The sequence below is a fragment of the Sarcophilus harrisii genome, chromosome 4 (assembly GCF_902635505.1).
Source record: "Sarcophilus harrisii chromosome 4, mSarHar1.11, whole genome shotgun sequence".
Lineage (NCBI taxonomy): Eukaryota > Metazoa > Chordata > Mammalia > Dasyuromorphia > Dasyuridae > Sarcophilus > Sarcophilus harrisii.
In genome coordinates this window covers 357,287,957-357,301,124 of record NC_045429.1, presented here as the reverse complement: position 1 = coordinate 357,301,124, position 13,168 = coordinate 357,287,957, and the positions used below count along the sequence as shown (strand labels likewise).

The 13,168-nt window shown below is 54.4% G+C and overlaps 2 protein-coding genes across 7 annotated transcripts; both read right to left on the bottom strand.

Annotated features, from left to right (window-relative positions):
- Positions 1–4,351: 4,351 nt before the first annotated feature.
- Positions 4,352–6,312, bottom strand: LENEP (lens epithelial protein). The gene is made up of 2 exons (XM_003768059.3): positions 5,974–6,312; positions 4,352–5,866 (listed from the first exon to the last, which is right to left on the bottom strand). The coding sequence occupies exon 1, from the start codon at positions 6,162–6,164 to the stop codon at positions 5,979–5,981; it is 186 nt and encodes a 61-aa protein (XP_003768107.1). The 5' UTR covers positions 6,165–6,312; the 3' UTR covers positions 4,352–5,866; positions 5,974–5,978.
- Positions 6,313–6,705: 393 nt separating this feature from the next.
- FLAD1 (flavin adenine dinucleotide synthetase 1) lies at positions 6,706–12,426 on the bottom strand. Of its 6 annotated transcripts, none has more exons than XM_031966683.1 (9): positions 12,298–12,426; positions 11,940–11,969; positions 11,499–11,691; positions 8,923–9,667; positions 8,347–8,494; positions 7,738–7,836; positions 7,439–7,628; positions 7,015–7,088; positions 6,706–6,925 (listed from the first exon to the last, which is right to left on the bottom strand). In XM_031966683.1, the coding sequence occupies exons 3-9, from the start codon at positions 11,559–11,561 to the stop codon at positions 6,790–6,792; spliced, it is 1,455 nt and encodes a 484-aa protein (XP_031822543.1). In that variant the 5' UTR covers positions 11,562–11,691; positions 11,940–11,969; positions 12,298–12,426; the 3' UTR covers positions 6,706–6,789. The 6 variants fall into 6 exon arrangements, with proteins under 6 accessions (XP_031822543.1, XP_031822545.1, XP_003768106.1 ...); XM_031966685.1 differs by having other exon boundaries at positions 11,499–11,688; positions 12,298–12,412; XM_003768058.4 differs by lacking the exon at positions 11,940–11,969 and having other exon boundaries at positions 12,298–12,412.
- Positions 12,427–13,168: the final 742 nt, after the last annotated feature.

The following is a 13,168-nucleotide window of genomic DNA, read 5'->3' as shown; positions in this document are numbered from 1 at the left end:
GGAGATTGGTTGGGGGCGGAATCAGGGACTCAGTGTTGGGCGAAGGAAGGGTGGTAAACCAGAGCAGGGGAAATAATCAGGTCACAGCAGAAGCCCAGCAGAAGGAGGGAGGGAAGAGGAGGGTGGAGTCACCAGTGGCCAAGGCCTGAGATCCATGTCCCTCACGCCCTCCACCTCCCAACCCCCTTAGCTGGAGGGAAGGGGTCTGGCTTTAGAGACTTCATTACGTGTCCCCCCCCCCCACGCGGGACAGCGCCCCCCGGGGTGGGCACCCACGCCCCGGCTGAGCCCACAGGCAGGACTCGGGCTCCGAGTTCCAGCCCTGTGCCCGGCTGCGGCCTTGGCACTGCCAGCGGGGAGGGGCTGGGTTCATGGAAGGGGGCGGGGGAATAGGGATGGCACGTTGCTGCTTCTCTCCGCCCCTCCTCTCCGGTTGGAGAGCCTTGAATTCCTTTCACCTTTAGATAACTGGGGAAACTGAGGCCGTTCTGGAGGGCCTGCCCCCGGGTCGGAATGCGACTCAGAGACTAAAGCCTCGGGAGGAGGGGAGGAGAGCCAGGAGAGGAGCGAGTGAGTCTGTGGCAGCACGGCCACCTGAGTTGAGAGGGCACTTTGTACTTCACCCTGTCCCCAACCAAAGGTACAGGAGCGGACTGGGAGGCTCCGTTAGGAGTCTGGCGCCTCCCGATCCCTGACGGACCCCTCCCACCTCAGTTAAGCTGGCCAGGTTCTCTCCCCATTCTGGCCAGGCCGAACCGGGTCAGATTCGCTCTCTTCCTTCCCTTTTCTTTCCTTCCTCGGCCCGGGGGCTCCCCCCCCCCCCAGCAGGTGGCTTCGTGGGACACTAGCTGAACCTGTTGGACCACAATGGGCGGCGTCGCGGGGGCCCAGTCCCTCACCCGGGCTGACCCGGGATCCCCTGGCTGGGGGGAGGGGAGGAGCTCGGGTCCGGGCCCCTCCCTCATCCAACTCCCTCCCTAGCCGGCCGTGACTCAGCCTCGGGGCCGCTGCCCTGCGCCCCAGCCAGGGGCGGAAAGTGTGAGGCGCCCCAGAGGGCCCAGGCCAAGGCAAACAGCCCCCCACCCCCAGACATTATCTCACTGGAGAATTAGGGGGGTGAGGTTCTGGGGCATTTAAGAGGGAGTGTATATGAAGAGGTGGGAACTTAGATTCGGGAGATCCGCTCCGGGTTTTCCATCCGTTCCCACCCGTTCTCCCTCCCCCCCCCCAGCCCCCCTCCCCCCTTAGTCCCTCTGTAGATGGTCACAGTTTCTCCGGGTTTTCTTCCTGGCCTCGGCGGACAGAGTCCGGTTTGTAAGGGTTTGGAAGGAGGAGGGTCCATGCCGGAGTTTCTTCCTTTCTTCCCTACCTCCTGGGACCGGCTGGCCTGGGGAAGGGCCGGTGCCAGGCGAGAGGGGGCAGTGCCAGGGGCACATTCGAAATCAAGAAGGGACTATGCCAGGGATAGAGCTGAATAGAGTAGAGAGAGGGCGCGCATAAGGTGGGCAGGGGGGACTGAGAGAGGGCCAAGGACAAACTGGCACAAGAAACGACGATATAAGTAATAGCTGATATTTATGTAGCAATGAAATGTGCAAAGCGCCTTACGAACATTATCTCCTCTGGGCCTCACAACAACCCTGTGAGGTAGGCATTACGTACATTAGTATCCCCATTTTACAGATGAGAAAAGACTCAAGTCACTTGCCTTGTCCTAGGTCACACTACTAAGGGACAGGGAAGGTTGCCGTGACCTCCTAGGTGGGTGCGGGAAGCCGGCGCCTGAGCCAGAGTCCGGTTACCTCCCCCCACCTCCAAAGCTGACGTATGGGGGTGGGTAGCTTCTCGGTCGAGGAATTTCAATTCTTCATTTCCTTAAGAATCCGAATCATTCCTTCCCTCTCCTTTCACTTATCTTCATTTTATTCCTCATCTTCCTATTCCCCGCAGCCCCTCCCCGCCCCCAATCCCTCCAAACCACTTCGACCTTCCAAGTCTTCTTTCAGTGTCCAGTCTCCATCCTCCGGTTCCCCTAGGATCCCGACTCTGAAGGTGGAAGGAGGGGCAGGGAATGCGGACCTAATTGTCCCAGCGTCTTGCCATCCAAAACCAAAAGGTCGCGAACCGAACAGAAGAACGTGGGCTTCTTGCCATCCCTCTCTCTCGAAACCCCTGTCCCTTAATTCCCCTTCCCATCTCGCTCCAGTCCGGCTGGGCTGGGTCGGAACTGGGTGAGGCCTGCAGCAGGTGCCTCCGGGGGCAAGTGGGAAAGAGGAAAGTTCCACACTCCTCAGGCCTGAGCTAGATTCTCCCCTCTCCCATTTTCCTCTTTAGACCAAGACATAAACTACCCAACCAGATAGGTAATCTTCTGGAGATGGAGGGGGGCGGGGTTGTTGAGGCATGGGATGAGTAAACCGAAAAATAAGGATATTTGCCTTAGAGAATGGAGTTGGCATTGGGAGCTGGCATCCCGTCCTTTGGGATGGAAGTAAAGATCAGGAGAAGGAACAGCCAGGAAGGCACTCATGGTTGGGGGATGAACGCCCCGAGAACTAGGGAAATTCATTTCAGGGTCTGGAGGGAAGAGATTCTGGAGGGCCTGTGTTTTGGAATTGGGGGGCCAGTCACTTCTTAGCAGGAAAACTCGAATCCCAAGTGAGCATACCTGCTGCGCGCCCACCTCTTAACTTTTGGCCCCCCACCGCCTCCGCCGCTTCCCTCGAAGTACAGCCGCCCAGGAAACCGCTGGGGGCGCCCAGACCGCAGCCCCCCCAGCCGCCGCCACCCAGCGCTGCCACTGCGACCGCCCAACCCACCTGAAGGGGCCGCGGCTGCCGGGGGGGTACCCTTCCCTTTCCTCAGTCTCCCCCCACTAGCATCTGCGGGCGGCTCTATTTATAACTCCGGTGCCTATTCCGAGCCCCGAGTGCCGAGTCGTCTACTGCAGCGCGCTAATCTCCGCTGGGATCTTTGCGCCCCCCAGGGCCTAGGCAGGTAAATTTAAATTTAGCCCCAGGAAGCTCAGGGGAGCGAGTTTCCAAAACGACTTGGGGGATGGGGGAGGAGGGGTGGAAACAGATCCCGCCCCACTCCTCACCCTTAGCCCTGCGGCTCGCCACTGGACTGCAGAGGGCGCTGGTTTGGAGGGGGGGAGAAACCTGTTGTTTGGGGGCAAGTACTCCAGGAGTACCGGATTTGTAGAGTCGTAGATGGGAACTGAGGTTGGAGAGAGAAGGGCATGGAGGGCGAGAGCCTAGGGGAAAAGGCAGGGGTCTCAGGGGCTGGCCAGGGAGAGGGAAATGTGGGACATTTTGAGGAGAATGGGACTTGAATTGGGGAAGAGGTTGGGGACAACCACAAACAAGAAGGACCCTGTGGGGAAGGGTGTATGTGGAGGGTTCGCACAGAAAGGAAATGACTCAGATGGAAGTAAGATGCAAATATATGCAGAAAAAAAAAAAGAAAGAAAAGCTAGTGCTGAGGGTCCATTGCTCTATAGCTACCAGTGACCCCTGCGTGTCTTCGCAATCAGGAAGATTCTGCGTACCAAGGATCTATTTTTTGGTTTTTATTCCTTTAAAAAAAAAAAAAAAAAAAAACAACCAACTCTGATATTCAGTTTATTTATGCAATAAAACAATACCTTTCCTTCCAATCCAGCGGTCCAAAACTCCACCATGGGGCCCTTAGTCGAGTGACTGTGAAACCCAGACTCGCGCTCCGCTTTTCCTCTTCCCAGGGGATTCCTAGAGGTTCCTTTTGGGTCAGAGTTCTCCACCCGTGGTCCCCTTTCACTCCACGTCTAGCTTCAATTTCCGGGGTTGCTTCAATTCCCCTAGAAACCACTAGATGTCCGCGCAGCTCCAAATGCTGACTGGGAAAGCCCCCTCTGTCTCCCGGGAAGCCCCTTCGGGTCCCCAGGACCCCTGCTCAAAGCGCATCCCGATGTCTCCTTCCCCTTCCCCTTCAGTCACACAGAGTATGAAATTTAGCTCTTCCCATTAGGGCGCTGAGTGGGAGAAACTCCCCGATCACCCCCGCGTCCAAAACCCTCAAGTAGCTACCCTACAGCTGATGGGCAGTTTCTTCATATTGCTCACTCCAGGCTTTGAACCTTCCTTGTGACAAACGAAACCGGCTTCATAAAATAGCTAGCCGTCACGGACTGTAGACTTCGCACTCTACACGTGTTTTTGAAATGTTGTATTAAAAGAATCCTTCAGTGTTTCCCAGGTAGGCGGGAACCTTGTCTGCCGTTAGCCTGGTTGCCCTAAGCTGCCACCTAAACTGCCTTTCTCTCCCCTGAGGACGCTACCTAGGACAGCTCGGACTGAAACCGCTGGGACAAGGGGAAAGGAAGCACTATTGGTTGGGAGTGGATGCAAGGTGCTCATGTAAAACACTCCTCTCTCTGCGTCCCCTCCCCAGTGCGGGAGAACCAGATTAAAATGCGGAAATATTTAACAAAATAAATAAATTTAATAAACATAGCGGATGACATAATATTGTAAAACTGTCAATTTGTGACCCATCAGTATCTTTAGGGAAAGATTAGGATTAGCAGCCCCATTTTTCTTTCAAGTTTGATACCATTGTCCTTATGCTAGAATCTTGGAGGGTATAGGAAGAAGGGGTGCATGCAGGCTTGCCTTCTTTCCTCTTTCCACCTGTAAGTGGCAGAAAGGGGGAGTAGTGGAGAGAAAATCAACCCACTTCCCTACTCAGCTGGGGAGGCAGGTAGATTTTATTGTCCTCAATACCAGGTTCATCAAGAAAAAAGGAAAGAGAATACATTTGATGTGAAGGCAATGAAAGGGGAGAATGGAAGTGGGAGGAAGAAAGATGCTTCCGATTGCTAACAGTGTCCCCTCAAACTGCCAGGAATCATCCTCCCAAGTGTCTACCCTCTCCTTAGCTCAAGTTGCACATTGAATTTGTCTCCCTCTGTCACCGTTTCTTTTTCTGACCTTTTTCCTCTCTCTCACAGACCACAGTTCTGCCCATCTCCACCCACCATTTCCCCAAAGTCCCTTTAGCCAAGCATCCCATTGCCCACTCCATACCCCTGGCATGGGTTCCTAGCCCCCTGTACTCAAGCTGCAACCTCTCCCCCTCGTCCTTTGGGCAAGATACCAACTCCAGCTGGGTGGAGTAGGGTTGGTCATGGGTCGGGAGACAGGAAAGGGCCTGGTAGAGGCAGGAGGCCAGGGCCTGAGTCACAGGGTAGGTTAGAGCAAAACGGGGGCCAGGTCCTTGTGACAGGAGTGGAAGGGGGTAGATTGGATTGTGGAAGCTGCTTCTCTCTTCTGCTATCATCCTGGTCTCATTTCCTATACCACACCGAGGATCAGGATTGGGGTTCTATCCCTTTTTTTCTACATTTTGAGAGGATAATGAAATCCAAAGTCCTGAGGGAGAAACGTTCTATCCCTGGCAGTTTTGTATAGGAAGGTGATATGTGCTGTATCTGAGATAGAGAAATTTTTGAATATAGTAGCAATGATAGAGAAGGAGGAGCCCCCTAATAGTACATCACTGGTGCCCTCCCATTTTATCAAGGACCATGTTTCCTCAACAGAAAACCCCCCACCAAAACCCCAAAACAAACAAAAGGCATAGGACAGTATATTTCCTACCTCCTTGTTCCCATGAACTTCCACCTTACCCTCCCCCATACCAGCTCACTGAGATCCTGCTTCTGCAGGGAAATGGCTCCGATTGTCCAGAGGCGCTAGAAATCAAATGGCTTCAGAGTGGAGAGACTGGAAGCCCACGGCTCTTAGCAGGCACTGAACGTCACTCATTTATTGGTACCCTCAGGTAAGCACAAAGGACACAAGGAATCTTGGAGATGAAGGAGGCGCTAGAAGGAGAAAAGAGCAGGCTCAGAAGAAGGAACGTTGCCAAGGAAGCGCAAGTCCTGCCCCCAGAGTGCCCACTTGAGAGGGCCAGGTATGGAGCTGAGGATACCTGGGCTAGTCTAGCAGCTCCTTAATACACCAGCAGCAGAGGAGGATATAAGCCGCCTCCTTCAGGAATCGCTGGAGTACTCCCCAGCTTGTGCCCATCTTGGTGAGAGGCAGGCGGAGCCCAGCATCATGAAGGGCCTGGCTGAGGGAGAAGGGCAAGGCTTGGGCAATGGGGATGGCCCTCGGTTGCATGAGGAGAGTTCTCAGTGGGAGAAAAGGGGGCTGGCTCCCTTGGCCTTTATAAGCATTCTCCTGCCCTGGGGACCGAGTGCCCGCGTGACTAACAGAGACAAAGCGCCTGGGTGAGGCGAGGGGAGATTCTGGAATGGGCAATAGGCTGTGTCAGCCTGGGCTGGGTGGGAGTTGGGAGGAGAGTGTCTGACCCCTTGCTGTGTAGGAGAAACCTGGGCATCCTGCCAAGCTGCCCATTGGCCCAGCTCCCTCCTCCCTTCTCCCCAGGTCATATATCCTCACGTGGAGCCCTGCTGATGCTGGCATCGAGAAGCATCAGTCAGTTCTAGCCTGTCCAGGCCCTCCCCCTCCTCCATCCCCAGCTCCCTAAATCCCCTGCCCAGGAGAAAACAGCCCAGCCCTCTACTGGTAGGTTCTGGCCCAGCCCTGGGTCTCGTGGGTGGGGCCCTGTCACAGCTTTAGGGGAGAGGAGGGGGCCCCCGTCACATCCATGATAGCTTTGACTACAAGAGATCTCAGATGAAGGAGCAGAAGCAATGGACACAGTAGCAGGAACCATTTATTGGTCGGGGCTGCTGGGACTGAGGGAGAACAGCAGGTGGGGACAAAAATCCCCCCCCCCCCGTCAGACTCGTGAATTCCGTTCTTCATCTTCGTTCTCCAACTGGTAGGCCGGTCGATAGGCAGGGCACCCCCCAGGGCCTGGGTACATCAAGGCCTCGTTCTTCTTTGTGTTCTCCCTGCTGCCAAGGGACGTGTAGCTGGAGACGGAACAGAGACACAGTGCCTGTGAATACCTGAATCCCCATTTCAGCGCTCCCTTCTCACTCTTCCCCACACTAGCTCTTACCCCCAGTCATAGAGGATGCAGTAAGGAACAAAGAGTTGACGGAGGAAATCCCAGATGTCTTTATACTTCCAGTCCTGAGAAACAAGAGTCAGTTCACTATCAGGGACCACTAGGTTTGGATCACAGACTCTGCCCCACCTCCCTTTCTGACTCTGGGAGGATGGGCAGACCCAAGCATTTCTACTCACTCTACACCTTATCTTGATCCCTAGAGGGAGGGGGTGCTCTGCCTTCTGATTATCCTAGACTTCATGAGTACTCCCTCCCCCTAGTTTTAAAAAAAGGATGGCATATTAGTTCTAGTTTATATCTTAACCCTTCCTGAGTTTTCCCAAAACTCCACTTGTCTCATTCTATATGGAAAAAGGACGGGAATCTGAAGAGCTGGAAGGTGGCAGTGTGAGTCCAGAACCCTTTCTCTCACCAGTAGTGGATTGATGCGCATATACTGGGGCCAGTCTGGGTCAGTGGGACTGAGGGGACTGAGGCTTCGGGATGAAGGATCCGTCCTCCTTGTGCCCATCAGCACAGCCTCCAGCTGGGGGTTCTGTGCTCGAAGGTCACTCAATGCCTGCTTCATGTCGCCCTCAGCCTGTAGAACCTGCAATTTATACCTGGAGAGAGCCCCATAAATCGCTTGAGCCCATAATTAACTGACTTTCCCGTCCTCTTAACTCCCATAACTCGCAGTTCTCCAAGCCCCAAATTCCCGATTCCCAGTACCTCTTAGCTGTCTCCTTCAGAAACTGCTCCAGCTCTGGGAAGGGGGAGATGCTACGGATGTAGAGAATCTGCAGCGGGACCCTGGTCTCTGGGAACTTCCTTTGAGTAGATTGAGAGGGGTCAGGGCCCACAGGTCTATTTGTGGAGAGGCAGTTCCCCACCCCATTCTGGAATGCCCTCTTTTGTCTGCTTATCCAAATCCTGCACACCCACATCTCATAGCCCAGCTTACTGTTCACTTCCTCAAGGAAGCTGGCCCAGCCTGATCTCTTCCAACTTGTAAAACATTTATCTTAATCTACAGAGCGTGATCTAACACTTGATTAAAGACTGTGTTTTGTCCTCTCCAACAGTCTTGGATACACCAACAAGATTATAAGCTCCTGGAAGGTAGGGCTCTGGCTGATGAAGCTTAGGTATCTTCCCTAGAGCCCTAGAACATACATGGAAGGCACCTAACTCTTGGTGAACTGATAGGAACGGTCCCCCTCAGCCACACCGACACCCACCCAAGATGGAGAAACAGCATGAGTGGAGCTCAGGAGGAGGGAGCACAAGCGGCAGTCTGGGGGAGCATCCCAGCCTCTGCCCAGCCCAGGGTTGGGGTACCTCTGTACAGCAGCGTGGAAAAGGTGTAGGAGGGCAGTGCAATCCTTGCCCCCGTTGAATCCCACACAAAGCTGGTTTAGCTTATACCTCGAGAGGGCCTCCTCCATAATCTTCAAGGCCCCCGCCACCTTGTTGCCCAGAGGAATCCCTGCCAGGAGGGTCAGGAGCACAGGACAATCAGAGGGGAGTGGGAGGACTTGGAACTTTCCCAGCCTCTCTATAGCTTAACACCTCTTCAAGTGAGTCCCACCCCAGGGGCTAGGACCAAGTCAGTCCTCAGTGCTACAGAATACACAGAATCTGAGAGCTGAAAGAAAACTGAAGTGCAGACCTTGAAGCATGCATTTCTTCTCTAGTTCCCTGACAAGAGGCCACCTTCTAGAACCCAGAGGCTGTATCCAGGAGCAGTGTAGCAGCCTCATCACCCGCACACTAGCGTCATTTAGATGGAAAGAAAAGCAAACCATACTTCTCACAAGACCTGGCTCCTTTTCTCACTCCCCCTGCACCCCAAGACAGGAGATGGCCAAAGGAAAGCGATGGCCACTTCCTTTCTTCCAGCAGCCTTCTTCCTACCTGACTGGGCTAGTCTGTACACAGCCTCCCCAGCATGCTCCACTGCATTGGGCACAAATGGCACTAGGGATCCAGGGGGTAGGTGGGCACTGAGGTAAGCCTGGGCTTCCTCAACTGCCGCCTCCTCGTCAGAGTCCAGTGTCACTTTAACACGATAGTAGTTGCTACTCCAGTCTGGATAAGATCCAATGCCAAGTCGGCGTCCAAAATGGGCTTGTGCTTCTGTGAGGATGGCAGCAATTGACGATTCCTCTAGTGTCACATATAATTCACGAAGGTGGAATTGCATCCCTTCATTCCGGAACAGATCCGACAGCCCCCCGAGCACCCGCTGCTGCAGTTCTGGAATGCCCGGGAAGAGGTAGACATTCCGGACAGAAACCAGAGGGAATCGAAAGGGGACCCCGGTCTCAGGGTCAGTACCATAGTGGAGACGGGCAGTGGAGGGCACCTGAACCAGTTTCTCTTGCCCAGTGCCCCCCAGGGCTCTCACAGCTTCTTCCAACTCAGGGTGGGGTTGGAGTTTATCTCCAAAAGCCTGAGCTACAGCTTCAAAGGTGATATCATCATGAGTAGGTCCAATGCCACCAGAAGTGAGGACAAGATTGAAGCGGGTGGAGAAGGAAGCCACCTCTTCTGCAATGGTCATCACTTCATCTGGCACCACAGAGATCCGGGACACCCGGACACCCAAGGAGCGAAGGGTCCGGCACAGAAAATAGGTGTTGGTGTCCTGAGTGTAGCCCTGGGAAAGTGAGAGAGGGAAGTTGAAGAGATCTGATCTTTTGTTATGTGGAAGAAGGCTACCTATCCCCATCTGTGGAGAAGAGAGCCTCTTTCTTGGACGGACCAAAGAGGTAGGTGGGTAGAAGGGAGGGAGTGAAGGAGGGAGGTAGGGAGAGACAGACACTGGATAATGGAAAATCATTTAGGGTTAAGATTTGAAAGAGTCAGTCACTCATTGGGTCAGATCGATGCTGTTATATTTAGCCCTTACTCTTCAGTTTTGGTGGGACTGTCTAGTCCCATAGTTTCAACTATCACCTCCAAACAGATGACTCCTCACTTTTTTTTTTTTCTCTCTACCACTAACTACTCCTTTGAACTTGTTGCATATGTTCAATTGCCCCTGGGCATTTCCACTTGAAATTACTGCTACAAACACATGAGGTCCAAAATAAAGTTCTATTTCTTCTAGAACCTGCCCATCCTCCTGATTTTTCTATTTCAGAATGACATATAACTTTTCTTCCTCTTATACTTCATCTCTTATAAGCTACTAAGTCCTGTTTATTCTAAGTTGCCCAGCTTTTAGTGGCAAATCTGACATCTGAATCCAATTAATACAATACTCTTCCATCCCTACTGCCAACATTTTTTCAGGCCTTTTCATTTGCTCTGGCCTGTACTATTATATACTGGGGTTTATCTGGTCATTTTCCTTCTATTCTCCTCTGCCTGTCTTACATCAGACACTCAGACTAATCCTCCTAAAACTCACCTTTGATCCTCACCATCCTGGCCTTCCTACTGACTACCATCCAAACTCATCTTGGCATTTGGTGACCTATCTTGCTACACAGCAGCTGCCTACATGTACCCCGTATTCCAGCCAAATCAGTCTACTTACTGCTTGAAGAATTTGACTTGTGCTTTCTTATTTTCAATCTTGGGTCAGGCTGTTCCCTCCCCCTATAATGTCCTCCGCACCATTTCTGCTTCTGACATTTAATGCTCAGCTCAAGGTTCAGCTCAAAAGTCTTCTCTGTGCAGCTTTACTTAATAACCTGAAACTCCTGAAGCTCCATCCACACTGCATCACTAATTCAACTGATGCCTCTTATGGTCTTGTCCTTTAGTTATTTTGATAGGAGTCTAACTCCCCTTTCACTTTTTCTCTTCACTCCCTTTAGCTACCTTTTGTGGGCTGTTTCCCCCCATCAGTAATAACTAGCATTCATATTATACTTTCTATGGGCGTGGCACTGAACTAAGCAGTTCTACAAGTACCTTGGGGGGAAGCTGCCATCATTATCTCCATTTTACAATTGAAGATACCTGTGCCACTAGCTGCCACTAGAATAAAAGCTCTCCGAAGGCAGGCCCTACCTTTGCTTTTGCTTTTATTAGTAACCCTAGCACTTAGCATAATGCCTGGTACAAAGCAAGCACTTAAAATGCTCCTTTCTTCTTAAGTGTACCCAGTGTTTACCGTATGCAGCTTTGCATTCTCCAAGCCATTTACTAAACAGTCCTCGCCATAGCAGATGCTCAATAAATGGACACACAACATAGCCCCACCTCCCCAGAGCGCTTTGGGGAGTCTTCCAGCAGGGGAAGGCACAGCTGAGCCAGAGGAAGGAGGAGGTGAGTTGAGTAACCAGCGCTGGCAGAAGGCTCGGTCACGTTGTAAGAGGCGTGGGGCAGTGTCACGGAGCCTGCAAGTTGGGACGGGGTGGCCCTGGGGGAGTTCGCTTCCTCCTCGCTCCCCCTCACGTCCGAACCGCCAGGGCGCAGGCCCCCCCTTGCCTGCCCGGGCGTGCCCGGGACGCGCGGAGGCCTCTGCAGGCACACACCTTGAGGATCTCATCTCCGATCATGATGATGCCGGCAGTCACGTTTTTCCTGGGGGTGGCCATGGTCCAGGTCTTTCGAGCTTGCAGTCCCCTGCAGTAGCCACCCAGGCCCCGGGACAGCGCTCGGAAACATGAGGGTCCCGCCAGTTCCACCGAAAGTCAGCAGCTAGGGCTCAGGGAGACGGTCAGCCTGCTGGGAGACAAGACCGGCATGGGGGGGACCCAGAGGACGGTGACGGCGAGGAGAGGGGCCGGGGGGCTCCTGGGGCGGCCGACCCAGCACAATCCCGTTACTTTACGGAGGAAGCCACCGAGGTTCAGAAGGGGGACCGCCCGCTCGGTGGCGCCGCGCCGCAGAGTGAGGGGAGCGCGAGGCGTGGGAAACAGCCCCGGAGAGGGGTCTGACGGCTAGGGTTCGAGCCGGCTCGGCTACTTACTTACCGGGAACTCCCTGGGCCTCCACTTCCCCATCTGCAAAACAAAGAAGGTCTGGCCGGGACGCACTCTGGGGCCCACCCTCGCTTCCTGCGAGCGCCCGCGGGACGGCGGTCCCACGCTCCTTCTCCGCACCGCCCGGCCCCTCTCCCAAGCCCCCGGGGGGGGGGGGGGCGCCGGCCGCGGCCCCTTTAAACCCGCTCCGGCGTTCGGTCCCGGCGTCCTTCCTCGCCCGGCCCGGGGGCCCTGCGCGCACACACGATGCCCCTCCTTCTCCGGCCCGACGGCGCGCTCTCCCGGACCGGGCCCCCAAGCCCGCCGGAGCCGCGCTGCAGCCTCCCAGCCCGGAGTCCCCCGCTCTCACCTGCCCTTTTGCCCCCTCAGCAGTTAAGGTTCCCTCCGAGTCCCTCGGGGCCGTCCCGATTCGGCTTCCGTAGCCAGCGTTCCTCCCCAGCCACACAGCCGCTCTACGCCCATTGGCCTAGGCTTTCACCGCCCCGTCCCTTCCCCCCAGGCTTCATTGGTAGAGCACGCCGTCCCTCTCGTAGGTAGGTCCTCGAGAGAGGCTTGTTGTCGGAGGAGAGCACGTGGCCACCACGGGCGGAAGTGCTCAGATGCGGGGTGGGGCACGGCCTCCTTCCCAGAGCCTCTAGCCCAGCGGGCTTCCAAGCCTGTGGACCCTCGTGGTTCCTCCGGAGGCCCAGGGTGAAGGCTCAGTGGGCAAACAGCGGGTTGGGGGTGGGACGGGTTTTGGGTTAGACTTCAAGTTCTCCCGGTGAGGGCCTAGCGCTTTTGAATGGATGTTTAACGGGATGGATGAGGGACCTCAAAAAGACCAACTTTTATCTTGGAGGGGGAGGAAATTCCGCTCTGGGCGCCGGGTCATTCGGCGAGTTGGAATGATCACCTAACTCCCCTGCCCCACCCAGCTTAGGAGGCCAGTAACTTTCCCTGCAGTGTCAAGTCCATAGTTCACTTCTCCGGGCTTTTATTTTTAGTGCCAGTTAGAGATGAGAACCCGGGCCTCCTCCCAAGGCTTCCCATCCAAGCAGTGTTTGAGGGCTTGCTAAGAGAGGTCTTATGCTTAAGCAACACCAGTGAGTGGAGCTTACATAACTTGAGAAAATTGTTGAAGTTGGACCCCAAGTTAAGAAGTTAGTTGTGTGGGCACAGTAGAATGTTAAATTTGGAATCAGGCCAACTGTGGCTGGTCTTAAATGTTAACTTCATGGTTT

Excerpts from the sequence above, each read along its gene's own strand:
- LENEP (XM_003768059.3), bottom strand. The coding sequence starts at position 6,164 with ATGCAACCGAGGGCCATCCCCATTGCCCAAGCCTTGCCCTTCTCCCTC.
- FLAD1 (XM_031966683.1), bottom strand. The coding sequence starts at position 11,561 with ATGGCCACCCCCAGGAAAAACGTGACTGCCGGCATCATCATGATCGGA. Across the intron at positions 9,668-11,498 it reads TCGGAGATGAGATCCTCAAG|GGCTACACTCAGGACACCAA; the intron begins GTGTGTGCCTGC and ends TCACTTTCCCAG. Across the intron at positions 7,089-7,438 it reads TGCGCATCAATCCACTACTG|GACTGGAAGTATAAAGACAT; the intron begins GTGAGAGAAAGG and ends CTTGTTTCTCAG.